This window comes from Muscardinus avellanarius (genome assembly GCF_963383645.1).
Source record: "Muscardinus avellanarius genome assembly, chromosome: 3".
In the NCBI taxonomy this organism is placed as follows: Eukaryota; Metazoa; Chordata; class Mammalia; order Rodentia; family Gliridae; genus Muscardinus; species Muscardinus avellanarius.
This window is the reverse complement of record NC_137788.1, coordinates 27,481,562-27,494,585: the sequence shown is the minus strand read 5'-3', so window position 1 is coordinate 27,494,585 and position 13,024 is coordinate 27,481,562. Positions and strand designations below refer to the sequence as shown.

The 13,024-nt window shown below is 46.8% G+C and overlaps 1 protein-coding gene across 1 annotated transcript in view; it reads left to right on the top strand.

The window, feature by feature from the left end:
• The window catches only part of CSMD2 (CUB and Sushi multiple domains 2), a gene marked incomplete at both ends in the record, with an annotated part of 613,548 nt that overhangs the window by 351,169 nt on the left and 249,355 nt on the right, over nucleotides 1-13,024 (top strand). Inside the window, 1 exon segment of the mRNA XM_080690534.1 lies at nucleotides 3,916-4,098. Within this exon segment, the coding sequence (XP_080546660.1) occupies nucleotides 3,916-4,098 (183 nt within the window).

Sequence of the window (13,024 nt, the reverse complement as noted above, 5' to 3'; positions counted from 1 at the left end):
TCCTCATTGCCCATCATCCGAAGTCCAGTCTACTAGCAGGGCACAGTGGCATGTGCTTAGCATCTTTAATCCCAGTACTTGGGAGGCTAAGACAGGAGGATCATAGGTTTGAGGCCTGCCTGGGCCACTTAGCGAGACTTCATCTCAAAATAATAAATAAAATAGGGCTGTGGGGTTATAGATCAGAGGTAGAACACCGCTGGATTCAGTCCCCGGTACCACAAAAAATGAATAAAATAAATAAAGATGGAATGATAATCGGGTGGTACACAACTGTAATCCCAGTACTCATGAGGCTGAGACAAGAGAATGTAGGTTCAAGCACAGCCTCAGCAACTTAATGAGTCTCTGTTTCAAAATAAAATATATGGGGGGGGATAACTCAGAGGTAATGCCCCTGGGTTCAAACCCCAGCAGCAGAAAATAGATAAACACGATGCAGTCTCCTTATCAGATTCAGGGGCCTGTCAAGGGCTGCCCCCCAGGGCCTTTTCCACCCTCACCCCTCATCACCAACTAGAAAGCACTTGAACTTGCAAAAAGCATGGCTCAGAGATTAGGCTTTAGATAATTACATGACGTCTCCTGCCTCGGTTTTCCTGCCTTTAAAATGGGGAAATAGCTCTCAGGGCTGCTGTGAGGGTGAAATGAGCCAATGCATGTAAAGTGCTCTCGGGGGCCGCTTGCAAACGGCCCGTGCTGGAGCTGCCAGTTCTGTCGTGAAAGCGCGCTCTGGTACTGACACACGGGGCGCTACGGTCACTGTATTGGCTGGGGTGGGTCTGCAGGCCTCACCCCGGGGGCTCTGCACGTGCCCTTTCCTGCACCTGGAGGGCCCTTCCGCCCTGTGTGACTCGGTTCACCTTGCTGGAGTCTCCGTAGCCCCGGGCCTCGGCTCAGCCATCACATCCTCCAAGAAGCCTGCCTGACCCAGGGCTGCGACTCTGGCAAAGTGAACGGGGCACCTCTGGGCACAAAATTTAAGGGTGAGGCAAAACACTCAGTAATTGAGATAAATATTTAATGCAGTGTTAGTAGTAGTAAGCATCGTCATCGTAGTAGCAGCAGCAAAATGCTACTATTAAGTAATATTTTTGGTGCCAGAGATTGAATCCAGGGAAATTCTGCCTCTGAGCTCCACCCCAGCCTTATTTTATTTATCTTTTTTATTTCAAGACAGGGTCTCACTTGGTGGCTCAGGCTGTCCTTTTACCTGTGACCCTCCTGTCTCAGCCTCCCAAGTACTGGGATTAAAGGCAGCACCACACCTGGCTAGGAGACTGGACTTCAGATGGTAGGTAGTGGGAAGTCACTAAAGGATTTCATTCTATCTCAGCCTCCCAAGTACTGGGCTTTCAGGCCTGTTCCACCATGCCTGACTTAATATAGTATTTCTAAAAAAAAAAATCATATTTGAAGCCAGGCATGGTGGCACATGCTTGTAATCCTACTACTTGGGAGGCTGATACAGGATGATCGCAGACTCAAAGCCAGCCTCAGCAACTTAGTGAGGCTCTCAGCAACCTAGCAAGACCCTGTTTCCAAGTAAAAAGTAAAATAGAGCTTGGGGGATAGCCTGGAGGCAGACTGCCCCTGAGTTCAATCCCCACCACTGCAAAAAAGTTGTATTGATACAAAATATTATGATTAAAAATATCAACATCATAAATAAAGTCAGAGTCAGATTGAAGGCAGATCTAACTTAAAGAGATAAGGCGAGTCATCTAAATGAAAGGTCAGACTCAGTATTCTTAATATTGGTATTTTTCTTCATTGGGAGTTGGATTTGTATGCATTTGTTTTGATTTTCTTAGGAGAAAAGAAATATATTGCATTAAGACTTAGTTGTCTTGACTACTGAGGCCTTGGCACCCCTAAACCTTTGTGAGCCTCACTCCCTGCATGCTATCTTCAGCCCAACCCTCCACATTTGAGTTCAGTCCTTCTCCTGTGATGTTCCTAGCAGGACCCCTGTCTGAGAAATCCCTGCATCCTTGTCTGGCCCCTTGGGGCTGGGCACAGCAGGTGCTCATTATATGCCCATGTTCACCCCAATGGAAGGAGAAATTAGGTGGGTGTGGGCACGCCAAGGACTGTGTCCCTGCCGTGTGGACTGGACAGATTCTGTGCTCAGGCTGAGGCTGCCCTTTTTCCTGTCCCCATCACAGCCTCAGCCCAGCTGCTCAGGGCAGGGACACAGGCACGTGTACCCAATAGGGACATCTTCTATGGTATGGTGGGGCCTCACCGGAACCTTAATCTGCCCCCATCCCCGCAGCAGCCCTCAGGTCTGTCTGCAGATGGTAGGGCCACTTCCCCTGGTCTCAAATGCCTGTGATGGCAGTACTCAAGTTCCAGGAGTTAAACACCAGGGACCATGTCTAGGACATCTGAGAAGGAGGGCAGGAGGCCAGGCGGCTTGCTTCTCCTGGATTGCTTGTTGCAAGAGCCCTTTTTTCCTTTACTCCAAGAGCCTGGAGCTCAGGAACATGGAGTGACTGTCTTTGTCTATCCCCATGTGTGTGTCCTGCATAGGGCCAGCTCTAGAGCAGGGCTCAGTATGGCTTCAGGAGCTGTGTATGCAGGGCGAGGCCAAGAGACCAGGAGGGGGTCACAGAGCTCACTTGTGCTTCCCATACCTTGGACCTGCACATGATCATGCAGACACCATGGTCAGAAACCCTCAATGTTTGACTTCCATCACACACACACACACACACACACACACACACACACACACACACACTACCAGCCAGAGAATGCATTGTCCTGCCCCCTCTCAGCAGAGGGGCTGGAAGTCCAGGTTTTCAGAGGTAACATGAATGCACCAGTCAAGAGCATGTCCAGCGATGGCAGAGCCTGGGACCGGTGTCGGCAATCCTGACCAGCTCACAGAAACCCCACGGCGGTGGCACGCAGGCTTCTCTCGGGGTCACTCACAGCAACTTCCAGTGCCCTGGCTCTAACAGCTTGGAATGATGTCTACAGAGAAGGCAGCGTGCTTTGGCCTGAGAAGAAGGTTCCCAGCACTCCCCTGGCCACTACAGCCCCCTCTCTCCCAAATCTCAGGACTCCTACAGTCTCACCTGTCCATCTGCCCCCCCCCTTCATGACTTCCTGTCTTTCCCCAAGGACATCTTCTTCCCTGAGACAAGTCTCCCCTTGTCCTTCCATCTCTCATGGCTCTCAATACAGTGCAGGTAGAAGTGGAGAGGACTTTGGAGAAACTGCAGGGGTATGACCAGAACAGACTCCTTTCCAGGGATACCTGGCTCCTGGCCAACTTTCCCATAGGTGCCCATCACACCTGTTGAGTCCAGGCCCCCAGGATAAGGCCCCGGCTGGGCGGCTACCTCACCACTGCAGGCTCCAGTGAGCCTCAGAAGCCTACCTAACCATCTCTTCTTCCCTTTTATCTGCTGCCCTCGCCAGCGCTTCCTTCATGAGCAGCGTACGTATCAGAAGGCAGCCAGTGTTGATTTTTCGCTTGCTTTCTGGTTTAGTGCCCAGGCAGTAGCAGAGTACCTGTCTCTACTGCCCAGGAATGCCTGCCCTTAGGATCCACCACATTACGTTAGTCATAAGACACAGGGTCCAGTCCACTCAGGAAGCTTCCTAACTCTGGGGCCTGGAGTGGAACTAACTGCAAAGATCACAGACTCACCTTCCTGGGTAACCATACATGTGTCTGGAGGACTTTGTGTGGACCCAGAGTGCCAGGCAAATGAAAGCTGAAAGGGCCTCCAACCTAGGGTGCTGTGTCCAAGGGGAATCTCATGCCCTGTGAGGACGTTCACTGTTTCCCTAGGTGGCTCATGGCAGGAAGGCGGCGGGGCATGGGACAGGGACCCTGCAGCTCTGAGAAAGGTATAAAGTCACCTTGTGTCTCTGTTTTCCTGTCTTCCTGTCTTTCAGAGATCCAACAGGGCAGCTGCGGCGACCCCGGCATACCCGCCTATGGCCGGAGGGAAGGCTCCCGGTTTCGCCATGGGGATACGCTCAAGTTTGAGTGCCAGCCCGCCTTTGAGCTGGTGGGGCAGAAGGCAATCACGTGCCAAAAGAATAACCAGTGGTCGGCTAAGAAGCCAGGCTGCGTGTGTAAGTGAGCGGGAGGCAGCTGCCACGGGGACTCAGCCGAGAAGCAGGGCCTGGTTCCTAGCTATCCCAGGGCCCCTGCATCTCCACTCTGCTTGGTTTCTTCCATTCCCCGGGACATTGCTGGCTGGCTCCTCTTTCTGGCAGTAATGTAGACTGCAGCATTGACAATGATTGCTCTTAACCTTCCGGGACCTTCTTCAATGACATATTACCCTCAGCAGCGATCTTTAAGAGTGCCGGGTAGAGACCCCTGTGCATGGCCAGACAGTCCCCTTCCACCCTGAATACCACCATTGCCACCGCACAATCAAGCCAGGCTCCTGGCAGGTCTGTAAGGTGGGAGACCCTGTACCAGCCTCCTGGCCCTGTGGGAAACCAAAGCTTTGTAGGTTTATGACATACATAAAGCATTTCCTCCCATCGAAGCCTCTTGGAACAGGTTTAGGGAGGGTTGAGGGCTGCAGCTGTCTTGGGGTTGAAGGGGGTCAGCTCATTGGTGGTCTATCCTTTGGAGGTAATGGGGAAGCTTTCTGCCTTCCCTCCTCTTGCATGGGCTGTCCATACTGTGCGGCGCGAGTGATAGCAGAAGTCCTTGGTCATGGTGGAACTGCAAGTGTCAGGGACTGTGAGTAGCATGGGGAGGCGAGGTGTGGTCTCTGTTGGGAAGGTCCTGGCTTCTCTAGGCTGTCGCCTCCTCTCCCAACCCTAGCCGCCCTACCTTCTGTAGCTCTCTCAATGTGCTTCTCTTAGAGAAAGGCCGGCAACCTGGCCCTCTGATCCTCTCCCGTCCTTGGTGGGCAGCAGAGGGCCTCTGTTCTGCATACCCTTGGAGCTGGGGAGGAATAACTTGGGAGACTTCCAGGCTCTTTGTGACAATGACAGTTTGGGGCATATAAGTTGGTAAATTGGGTCGTACCACAGTGATTATACTTTTCAAACAAACAAATTACTTTGTCTGACAAAGCATTTTCATTGACTTGTGAATTTATTTAGGTAAAAATCCTTCAAAGATTTAGAGTTCAAATCACTCTTAGATGCACAAATCTACTTACTGGTGTGTGTGGGGGGGGGTGACTGCCCGGCACCTGCCTATCCCTGTGCCCCAGCATGGCTGGGAAATAGTGCCCACCAGTGTGGGCTCCTTAGCGCGCCAGGGGTCACAGGGGAGGCTGGTGGGAGGAGCTCTGGGAAAGCAAGAGCGAAGGCTCTGACCACTGTAGAGGCCGAGCCCAGAGCTCTGCAGACACCAGCCAGGGAATCTACAAAGGCAAAGTTACAAGCTCTGGAGGCCCCAGGGCCCATGGGGCATCATTTCTGAAATTCACTAGATATAAACAAGGCAGGCAGAAGTAGAAGAGGGCCAAGCCTCTGGTAGAATTGAAGTGGGCAGGAAAGCCAGCCAAGTCCTCCTGACCAGGACAAAGCTTCCTGTCCACAAGCAGAGAGCATAGGGAGGACATAGAATGCTACCCAGGGGCCTCTTGTTCAAGTCCTCCAAGAAATTACTTGACCCTCTGCCTCTCTGGGAGAGTTTTAGAACATTCTTCTGAAGCCTTTGCTACAGGCAGAAGACCTTGAAGTGCTTGGCGGCCAGCGGGCCCCCGTCTCCAGGAGCAGGGCTTGCAGCCTCCAGTGAGCTGGGCACTGCTTACAAATAGCTGAGAAGAAAAGAGGACAGAGCTGCTCCCTCAGGTGTGGCTCGGTGCTGTCTGTGGCTTCAAACATGAGTCTTACCCGAGTCTCATTGGTAAGAACGGCAAGGCAGGCACTGTGCAGGCCTGCGGAGCACTGCTCTTTCTAGATAGTTCAGGAGAGAAGAGGGTGGTATCCCCAGGAAGGTGGTATCCTTCACCACTCGGCCACATCTGGACATCTGGGTATGACAGAAACAGAACAGCTTTAGTCTCAGGGAGGCTGGTTCAGTGGAACAGGCCGAGGAGAGCCACTGTGTCCAGGTACCTTGGTTACACTGGCACCTCATGAATATGAGGACTGCTATCTGCCTGCTTGCTGCCGGGTACCCCACCCCTAAGATGATGCTTCCAGGGGACCTAGGCTTTGCCCTCAGGGGGGCTCGCTGTTGAAATGGTAGTGAAGGGATAGGGATAAGAAAGTCCAGGGCCAGGCATGGTGGTACATGCTTGTAATCCTAGTACTTAGGAGGATCGCAGGTTTGAAACCAGCCTCAGCAACTTAGTGAGGCCCTCCACAACTTAGTGAGAAAATGTTTCCAAATAAGATATAAACTCAGGCTGAGGGTTTAGCTCAGAGGTAAAATGTCTCTGCGTTTAATCCCTAGTACATGAAAGAAAGAAAAGGAAGGAAGGAAGGAAGGAAGGAAGGAAAGAAAGAAAGAAAGAAAGAAAGAAAGAAAGAAAGAAAGGGAGAAAGAAGAGGGGATGGAGGGAGGTAGGATAGGTGGGAGGGAGGAAGTAAAAGAGGAAGGAAGGAAGAAAGAAAAGAAGGAAAGAAGGAAAGAAGGCAGCAGGCAGGCTTGATATCATGAGTTAACTTTGGCTTTAATATCTGGAGACTGTCAGGTGTGGTACAGCACACCTGTAATCCCAGTACTTGGAAGGTTGAGACAAGAGGACCATAGGTTTGAGGATAGCCTCAGTAACTTAGCAAGGCTCTTATCAACCTAGAAAAACTCTGTTTAGTTTATAAAAATAAAATGGCTGGATGTGTAGCTAAGGAGTGGAATGCCCCTGAATCCTGGGTTCAGTTCCCAGCACCATAAAAAATAAAAATAAATCTGTAGACCTGGTAATTGGCCCTAGCTCACCTGACTGCAGCCAGGACATCTCTTTCTGAACTGCGGTTTCTTCATTTATCCAACAGGGTAGCAGTCCATTCTGACTCCAAAAGTTCTAAGCCTCTTTGATCATATTTATAGAGAAAGATAACTCTGGCATGAGCAGTCCCCATATTTTCTACCATGAATGCTTAGAAATTACTCCATAAAGTAGATCATTACAGAGTAGGTCAGACTTTGATTGAGGGATAGTTCTGCCCCTGACTCTAGACTCAGATATACCATACTGTATGATCAATAGAAAAGAGACAGCATCTATAAATGTCTGTAAAAATATAAAATAGTCAGGTTACCTCTGTGTATTGTTAAGAGTGTTCATAGCTACACACACAAAAGCACCTTAGCAAAAGTCAGCATAAATATCCTGAATTTTACCACCCATTAGTCACAATAAATAGCAATACAATACTTGACCAGCAATTATGTTGTTTTCTTCTTTGGAGTTAGAAAGGGATCCAGAAAACAATTTTGATGGCTCGGAGTTCTTTGAACAATTTTTCCAAAGAAGTGCAAAGCAGGGCATTGTTCTCCTCTTAAAACATTTTCTTCAAAAACAACTCCATACTAGGGAATCGCCCTGCCGAGACTGCACAAATACGCTCTTCCTTCATGTTCCCAAACATTTTCTGTGGCAAGCAGAGACTTTAGAATCATTTTGTGGGCTTCTGAACCGCCCTCACAGTAGTAGATACTCAATAGATAGCCTTTTTCTATCTAGGTTTTCAGGCCGATGATATATCTCACGGTGAAAGGCATTTTGGAAGAAAAGACGGAGCCAGCTTCTTTCCTGTCACTCTCTCGTCCTCTTTGGTTAATTCACATCTCCAGGAAGCACTACTCAAAAATATACCAGAAGTAGTGCTGCTTTCCACCCACTCCATCCTACTTCCTGAGCATCTCCCTTGTGCCAAGCGCCGGGCATCGGATTCGGAGCTGTTTAGCTCTTCCCTGGGAAGTTTGCTCAGCCTCACTGTCCTGGGAGAGGGCTTTGGCCAGGGTGCACATACGCGTTACCTTCTGGGAGTTCTGCCTGCTTTTCCAGCCCTTTTGAAGGACGGGAGAGACAGACATTCCCATGCAACCTCCTCTAGCCATTCCTCCACCACAAGAGCTACATTGGGAAGGAAGATACAAATAACTCTGAGGGTGGTTTGCGCATCTCTGGATGCTTTGTTGACAGGCTAGCAGAGCACTTCACACTTCATAAGGAATCCAGGAAACCAATTATCAGTCCATTAGCAGCCACTTTCAAAAGAAGTTTCAAAGCAGCCTTCACCAGCGATGAGCCAGGACAGCACAGAAGCTCGCTTTGCTTCTCCATTTTGTAGAGCACCAGAAGAAGGTGTGAATGGTAATTGCTCCGGTCTTAATGTATGTGGCATGTGTGTGAAATAAGAAGTCAGGGCCTCCTGGGATGTACACGGTTTGAGTTACAGATCAGCGACAGAATCCCATGAGGTCAAGGGAGGGAGAATTGGATTCTTGGGTGCTGAAAGAAAATGTCACAGAGGATAGAGAGCTAGAGCTGGGCTTTGAGTAGTTGGAAGATAAAGGAAGGTGTTCCAAGAAGGGATACTATGGGGAATGGCCCTCTCCTAGTATCCTGTTATCCTTCCCCCCTGAAGTCCTTCTCTCCCTCTCCCTCTCCCTCTCCCCCTCCCTCTCCCTCTCCCCCTCCCTCTTCCCCCCCCTCCTCCTCCTCCTTCTTCTTCTTCTTCTTCTTCTTCTTCTTCTTCTTCTTCTTCTTCTTCTTCTTCTTTTCTGTCTGTCTCTCTCTCTCTTTCTCTCTCTCTCTGTCTCTCATGCACACACACACACACACACACACACACACACACCCCTATAGAATGGTCATGGGGACATCAGGAAGCTCTTCTCTTCCATGGGCCATTACTCAGGTGCAGGGTTTTTTAATCTCAGCATTACTGATATTTTATCTCAGATAACTCTTGAGAGAGCATCCTTGAACACTGAGGGATGTTTTACCAATATCGGTCCTCCACCCAAAAAATGCCAGTAGCATATACCCCATGCACCATTTGTGACAATCCAAAAGGTCTCTAGACATTGCCCAATAGTCCCTGGTGGAAAAGCACCACTGGTCTGGGATAACTTAATCTAATATGAAGAGCCCTGTGGGTTTGCATTTTAAATGAAGCTGTGATTAAAGTCTGTAGCATCATGACAGGGAAAAATATGGGGTGGGAGAGGATGCTGATATTTATTAAATGTTTTGTGTCATTAAGAAGATAGGAATCTTCTCTACAGCTTAGCAGAGTATGTATACTCTTTGTATTCTCTTAGCTTATACATGAAAACAAAGTTCATTGAGGTAAGCTCGCTAACTTAAAGCCTATGCAAATAATAAATGATGATCTAGAATTTGAACCATGAATTGACAGAGCAGCAATTTGAACCCAGGTTCTTGCCCCAAGTTTTTCTTTTTTCATTGCACTGGCTTTCTGAAATCTGAGGGCTTATCTTCAGAAGTAAGGAAAGAAGTGCCCATTGACTGAGTTGCCTCCCATGAGTAAAAAAAAAAAAAAAAAAAAAAAAAAAAAAAAAAAAAGTTGATGGGATGTAAACAGATTCATGAAGAATAGATCCATGGCCCTTATTTGGACTATCCCAGCCTGTATACTAATATGCAGTTTACTGGTGATGGAATCTTTTCCTAATCCTTTCTCTTCCTCATTCTTTCTCCCAGCCATTTATCTATCCATCTTGACTTATTGAGAACCTACTCTGTACACAGTCAGTGGCATAAGAAGGGATGGCTGCTCCTGCTCATGTTCTGATAGAGTCCCTGGGGATGATCCTGCTGGAGCTGAAGGGTAATTGGTCAGTGCCGGGTCTGATAGATGTGCCGTAACTCTATATCATGAAATATCGGCAGCTCAAGTATATGTTCAGGTATTCTAAAGCCTTAGATAAGTTTAATTATTTAAATAAGTTGAAAAGTTTAGATAAATAAAATATTTGTCCTCTCCCTTAAATGAAAAACAATTTCAAATTTTTCTCTTCTTTTCTGGTTCTTACTCATCTACATTTATCTTTGGTGTGGTTTCACGGTGAACATACCATTTTGCATTCTGCGTTTTAAATTCCATGTCATGGCGTAGGTCTTACCATGTGGCTACACATCTTTCTCAGTTCTCCTACCTAAGATCCATGGAATATTCTGTTTAGTGAATGGACCGTGACTCATTCAACCTATTCTTTTCAATTATTTTATATAATGCTGTAATGAGAATCCATATGTATATGGCTTCCTTCCCCTTTCCCTTAAATTATTTCCTTTGGATGAATTACATCGTGATAAGGGCCAGAATATGAGCATTTTTTATAACTCTTGATGTGTTTTGTTACATTGCTACTCCAAAATGTTGTATCTATCCATGATGCCAATAGCAAAAGCTGTAAGATATCAGAATAAGATCGACATATTGTGCAGCGTTCCCATCCAGAGACACAGCATCTTTCTCTCTTTTTATGTTCATCTACTTTCTCTTCTCTTAAGATAATGTTTTCCTTCATATGGGTCACATATATCTCTTGTAACCTTTACCAGCTTCACTAAACCTCAGATGTTTCTGTGGCCTTTTAAAATTTGCTAACTTAATAAGTATGAGTCAAATCTGTTCTTACAGCACACCCCTGTCAACCACTGTAAAGTACCCGGTATTATAAGTACAGCGAATCCAAAGATGAGTGGGGCACAGTTCTTGACCTCGGAGAGCCCTCTTCACATGGAGACAAAGTTATGTAAATTGAAGAAGCTCCTTGTGGCTTTTCAATAAGAAGTCATGATCCTACAGTTACATGTAGGTTCCTGGATTTTGTTGTTGTTGTTGTTGTTGTTGTTGTTGTTGTTGTTGTTGTTGTTGTTAGTTTGTTTTTGTTGTTTTAGTACTGGGTAGTGAACCCTGGGGCCTTTTGCATTTGCCTGATAATGGTGTGCTCTGCCACTGAGCTACATTCCCAGCTCTTTTATTTTATTTTGAGACCGGATCTCCCCAAGTTGCCCTGGCTGGCCTTGAGCTTGTAATCATTCTGATTTTAGGTTTTAGGTTTAGATTTTAGCTTCTAGGTTTGTTCTTTTATAGTACATATATTTATTGAGCATCTGCATGTGGCAGGCATCACGGCAAGTGCTGAACAGACTGCAATGGCCTCTCTTCTCATAGAGAGGAGACGAGACATCATCTCTGTTAGAATGGTTGACCTGCAAATGAGAAGACAGAGTTGGGGTCCTGGTGGAGACTTCCAAGTCAGTGGTGGGTCCTGAGAGAAGCCATGGGGTATAGGCCTGTGCAAAAGGGAGGTGCTCTGTAAGCACGTGGATACACACACATGTGCATGCATATTCACACTTGCGCTGCCAGTCTGGGTACTTGGGTCTGCAGTGGCTCTTAGAGGGCTTGACTGCCGTTGTTGGATGTGAGTGATGAAGGACAGTGGGGTCCATGGGAGAGGAGTCTGCAGAAGAGGCTACGGACATCCCTGGCCAGAGCACATTCCTATCAGGAAAAGAGGTATGGCAGAGGTGTTGTCGGGAGAGGTGCCAGGATTTCCATCACAGAATGATGTGTAGGGACTCCAGCCTAGGTCCATCCCTGTCTAAGCAGGACATAGAGCCTTTGCTCTGGGCAAGCCTTATATGGTGACTATGCCTCACCAGTTAAAATATCGTTATTTTTCTTTCCAATATGAAGGCACTCTATCATGTAGCTAGAAACTCTTTGTGGTCTTTGATAAATATGTATGTTTTTTCCAAATCTTGTTTTCCCTTTTTACTTTTGTTTGGCTACTTTGCATTGTACAGTTGTTTCTACATTTTTATGTAGACAAATCCCTCAATATTTGTATTTCTTTTCAAAGCTGACGAAGTTATCATTCTACTACAGATCTGAGAATCAGTTTGTTCTATTCTTAGCTATCTGTTGGTAATTTGATTTCTTAAACTATAATTTGTTAATCCATCTGGAGTTTATTTAGATGGATGTATAATATTGTCCAAACTCATAGGCAGTTTTCCAACATAATTTATTAAGTAATTCACTTCCATTGCAATTCGAGAGAAATGGATTGTTTTATCACATACTGAATCCTCAAATGTAGTTAAGTCTGTTTCTCCAGTCGCCACTTCGTTCTGTTGCTCTGTGTCTATCTTAGCCCCAGCATTGAATAATTATAATTGTTGTTTTATAATATGTTCTAATATCTAACAGAGCTAGGAACAACTTCTTTCTCCCTTAATTATTTTCTCTTTCAGAATATTCATTGTTATTCTCATCTGTTTGTTGTTCAAGATTAATTTTGGAATCATTTTGTCAGAGAGGGAAAAAAAAAGACCTATAGGGATTTTGTGTGTGCACTCCTGCTAAACTACAAATTAGCTTGGAAAAAAGTAAAAGTAGTTCCTCTACTTTTAATTTTTTTCTAAATATAACAGTTCTGTGGTTTTGTTCATATAGGTCACATACGTGGCTTGTCACCTTTCTTCCTAAACAGGCAGGTGCGTTCGTGACTTCTCCTCCCAGCTCGACCTCATGCCTCATGCACAGGCAAAATGTGCCCCCATTTCTTCTCCTCTTCATCCCTGAAACCTACTATTCTCTGCAAATGTATGAAACTAGATTTTCTGGGACAAGTACAATTTCAAACATCCTTCCTTTTGGCCCAGAAAATACAACCACAATAACTAGAGTCCTTGGAAATTGCCTTTTGCAAACGTTTGGAGGCAGAGTTGGGTTGGGTCAAGATCTGAAAGCAGCAGCTTCCGTATGGAGGGTGACATTCCTGGGAATGTTTGTGATCAGGGCAGGGACCTTGATAAGGGCTGTGTGGGCTTTCTCTGCTTAACTGTCACATTCTCCTCTGTTCTCATTTCACTAGGCTTCCTTTGAGGTCCCCTTGACCACAGAGGGCCCCAAGAAGTAAGCAAAGAACTCAAGGAGTTCCAGTGTCCCCCCTCCCTGTGTTAGCCAGGCCTCAAATTCTGGACATCAAGAATCCTGAGTCTCACTTTGCTAGTGATGTGCAGAGCTGGGAGCAGCCAGCTCTGCAGGAGGGGTCCCTGTGGTGCATGAGGTGATAAACTATGGTCAC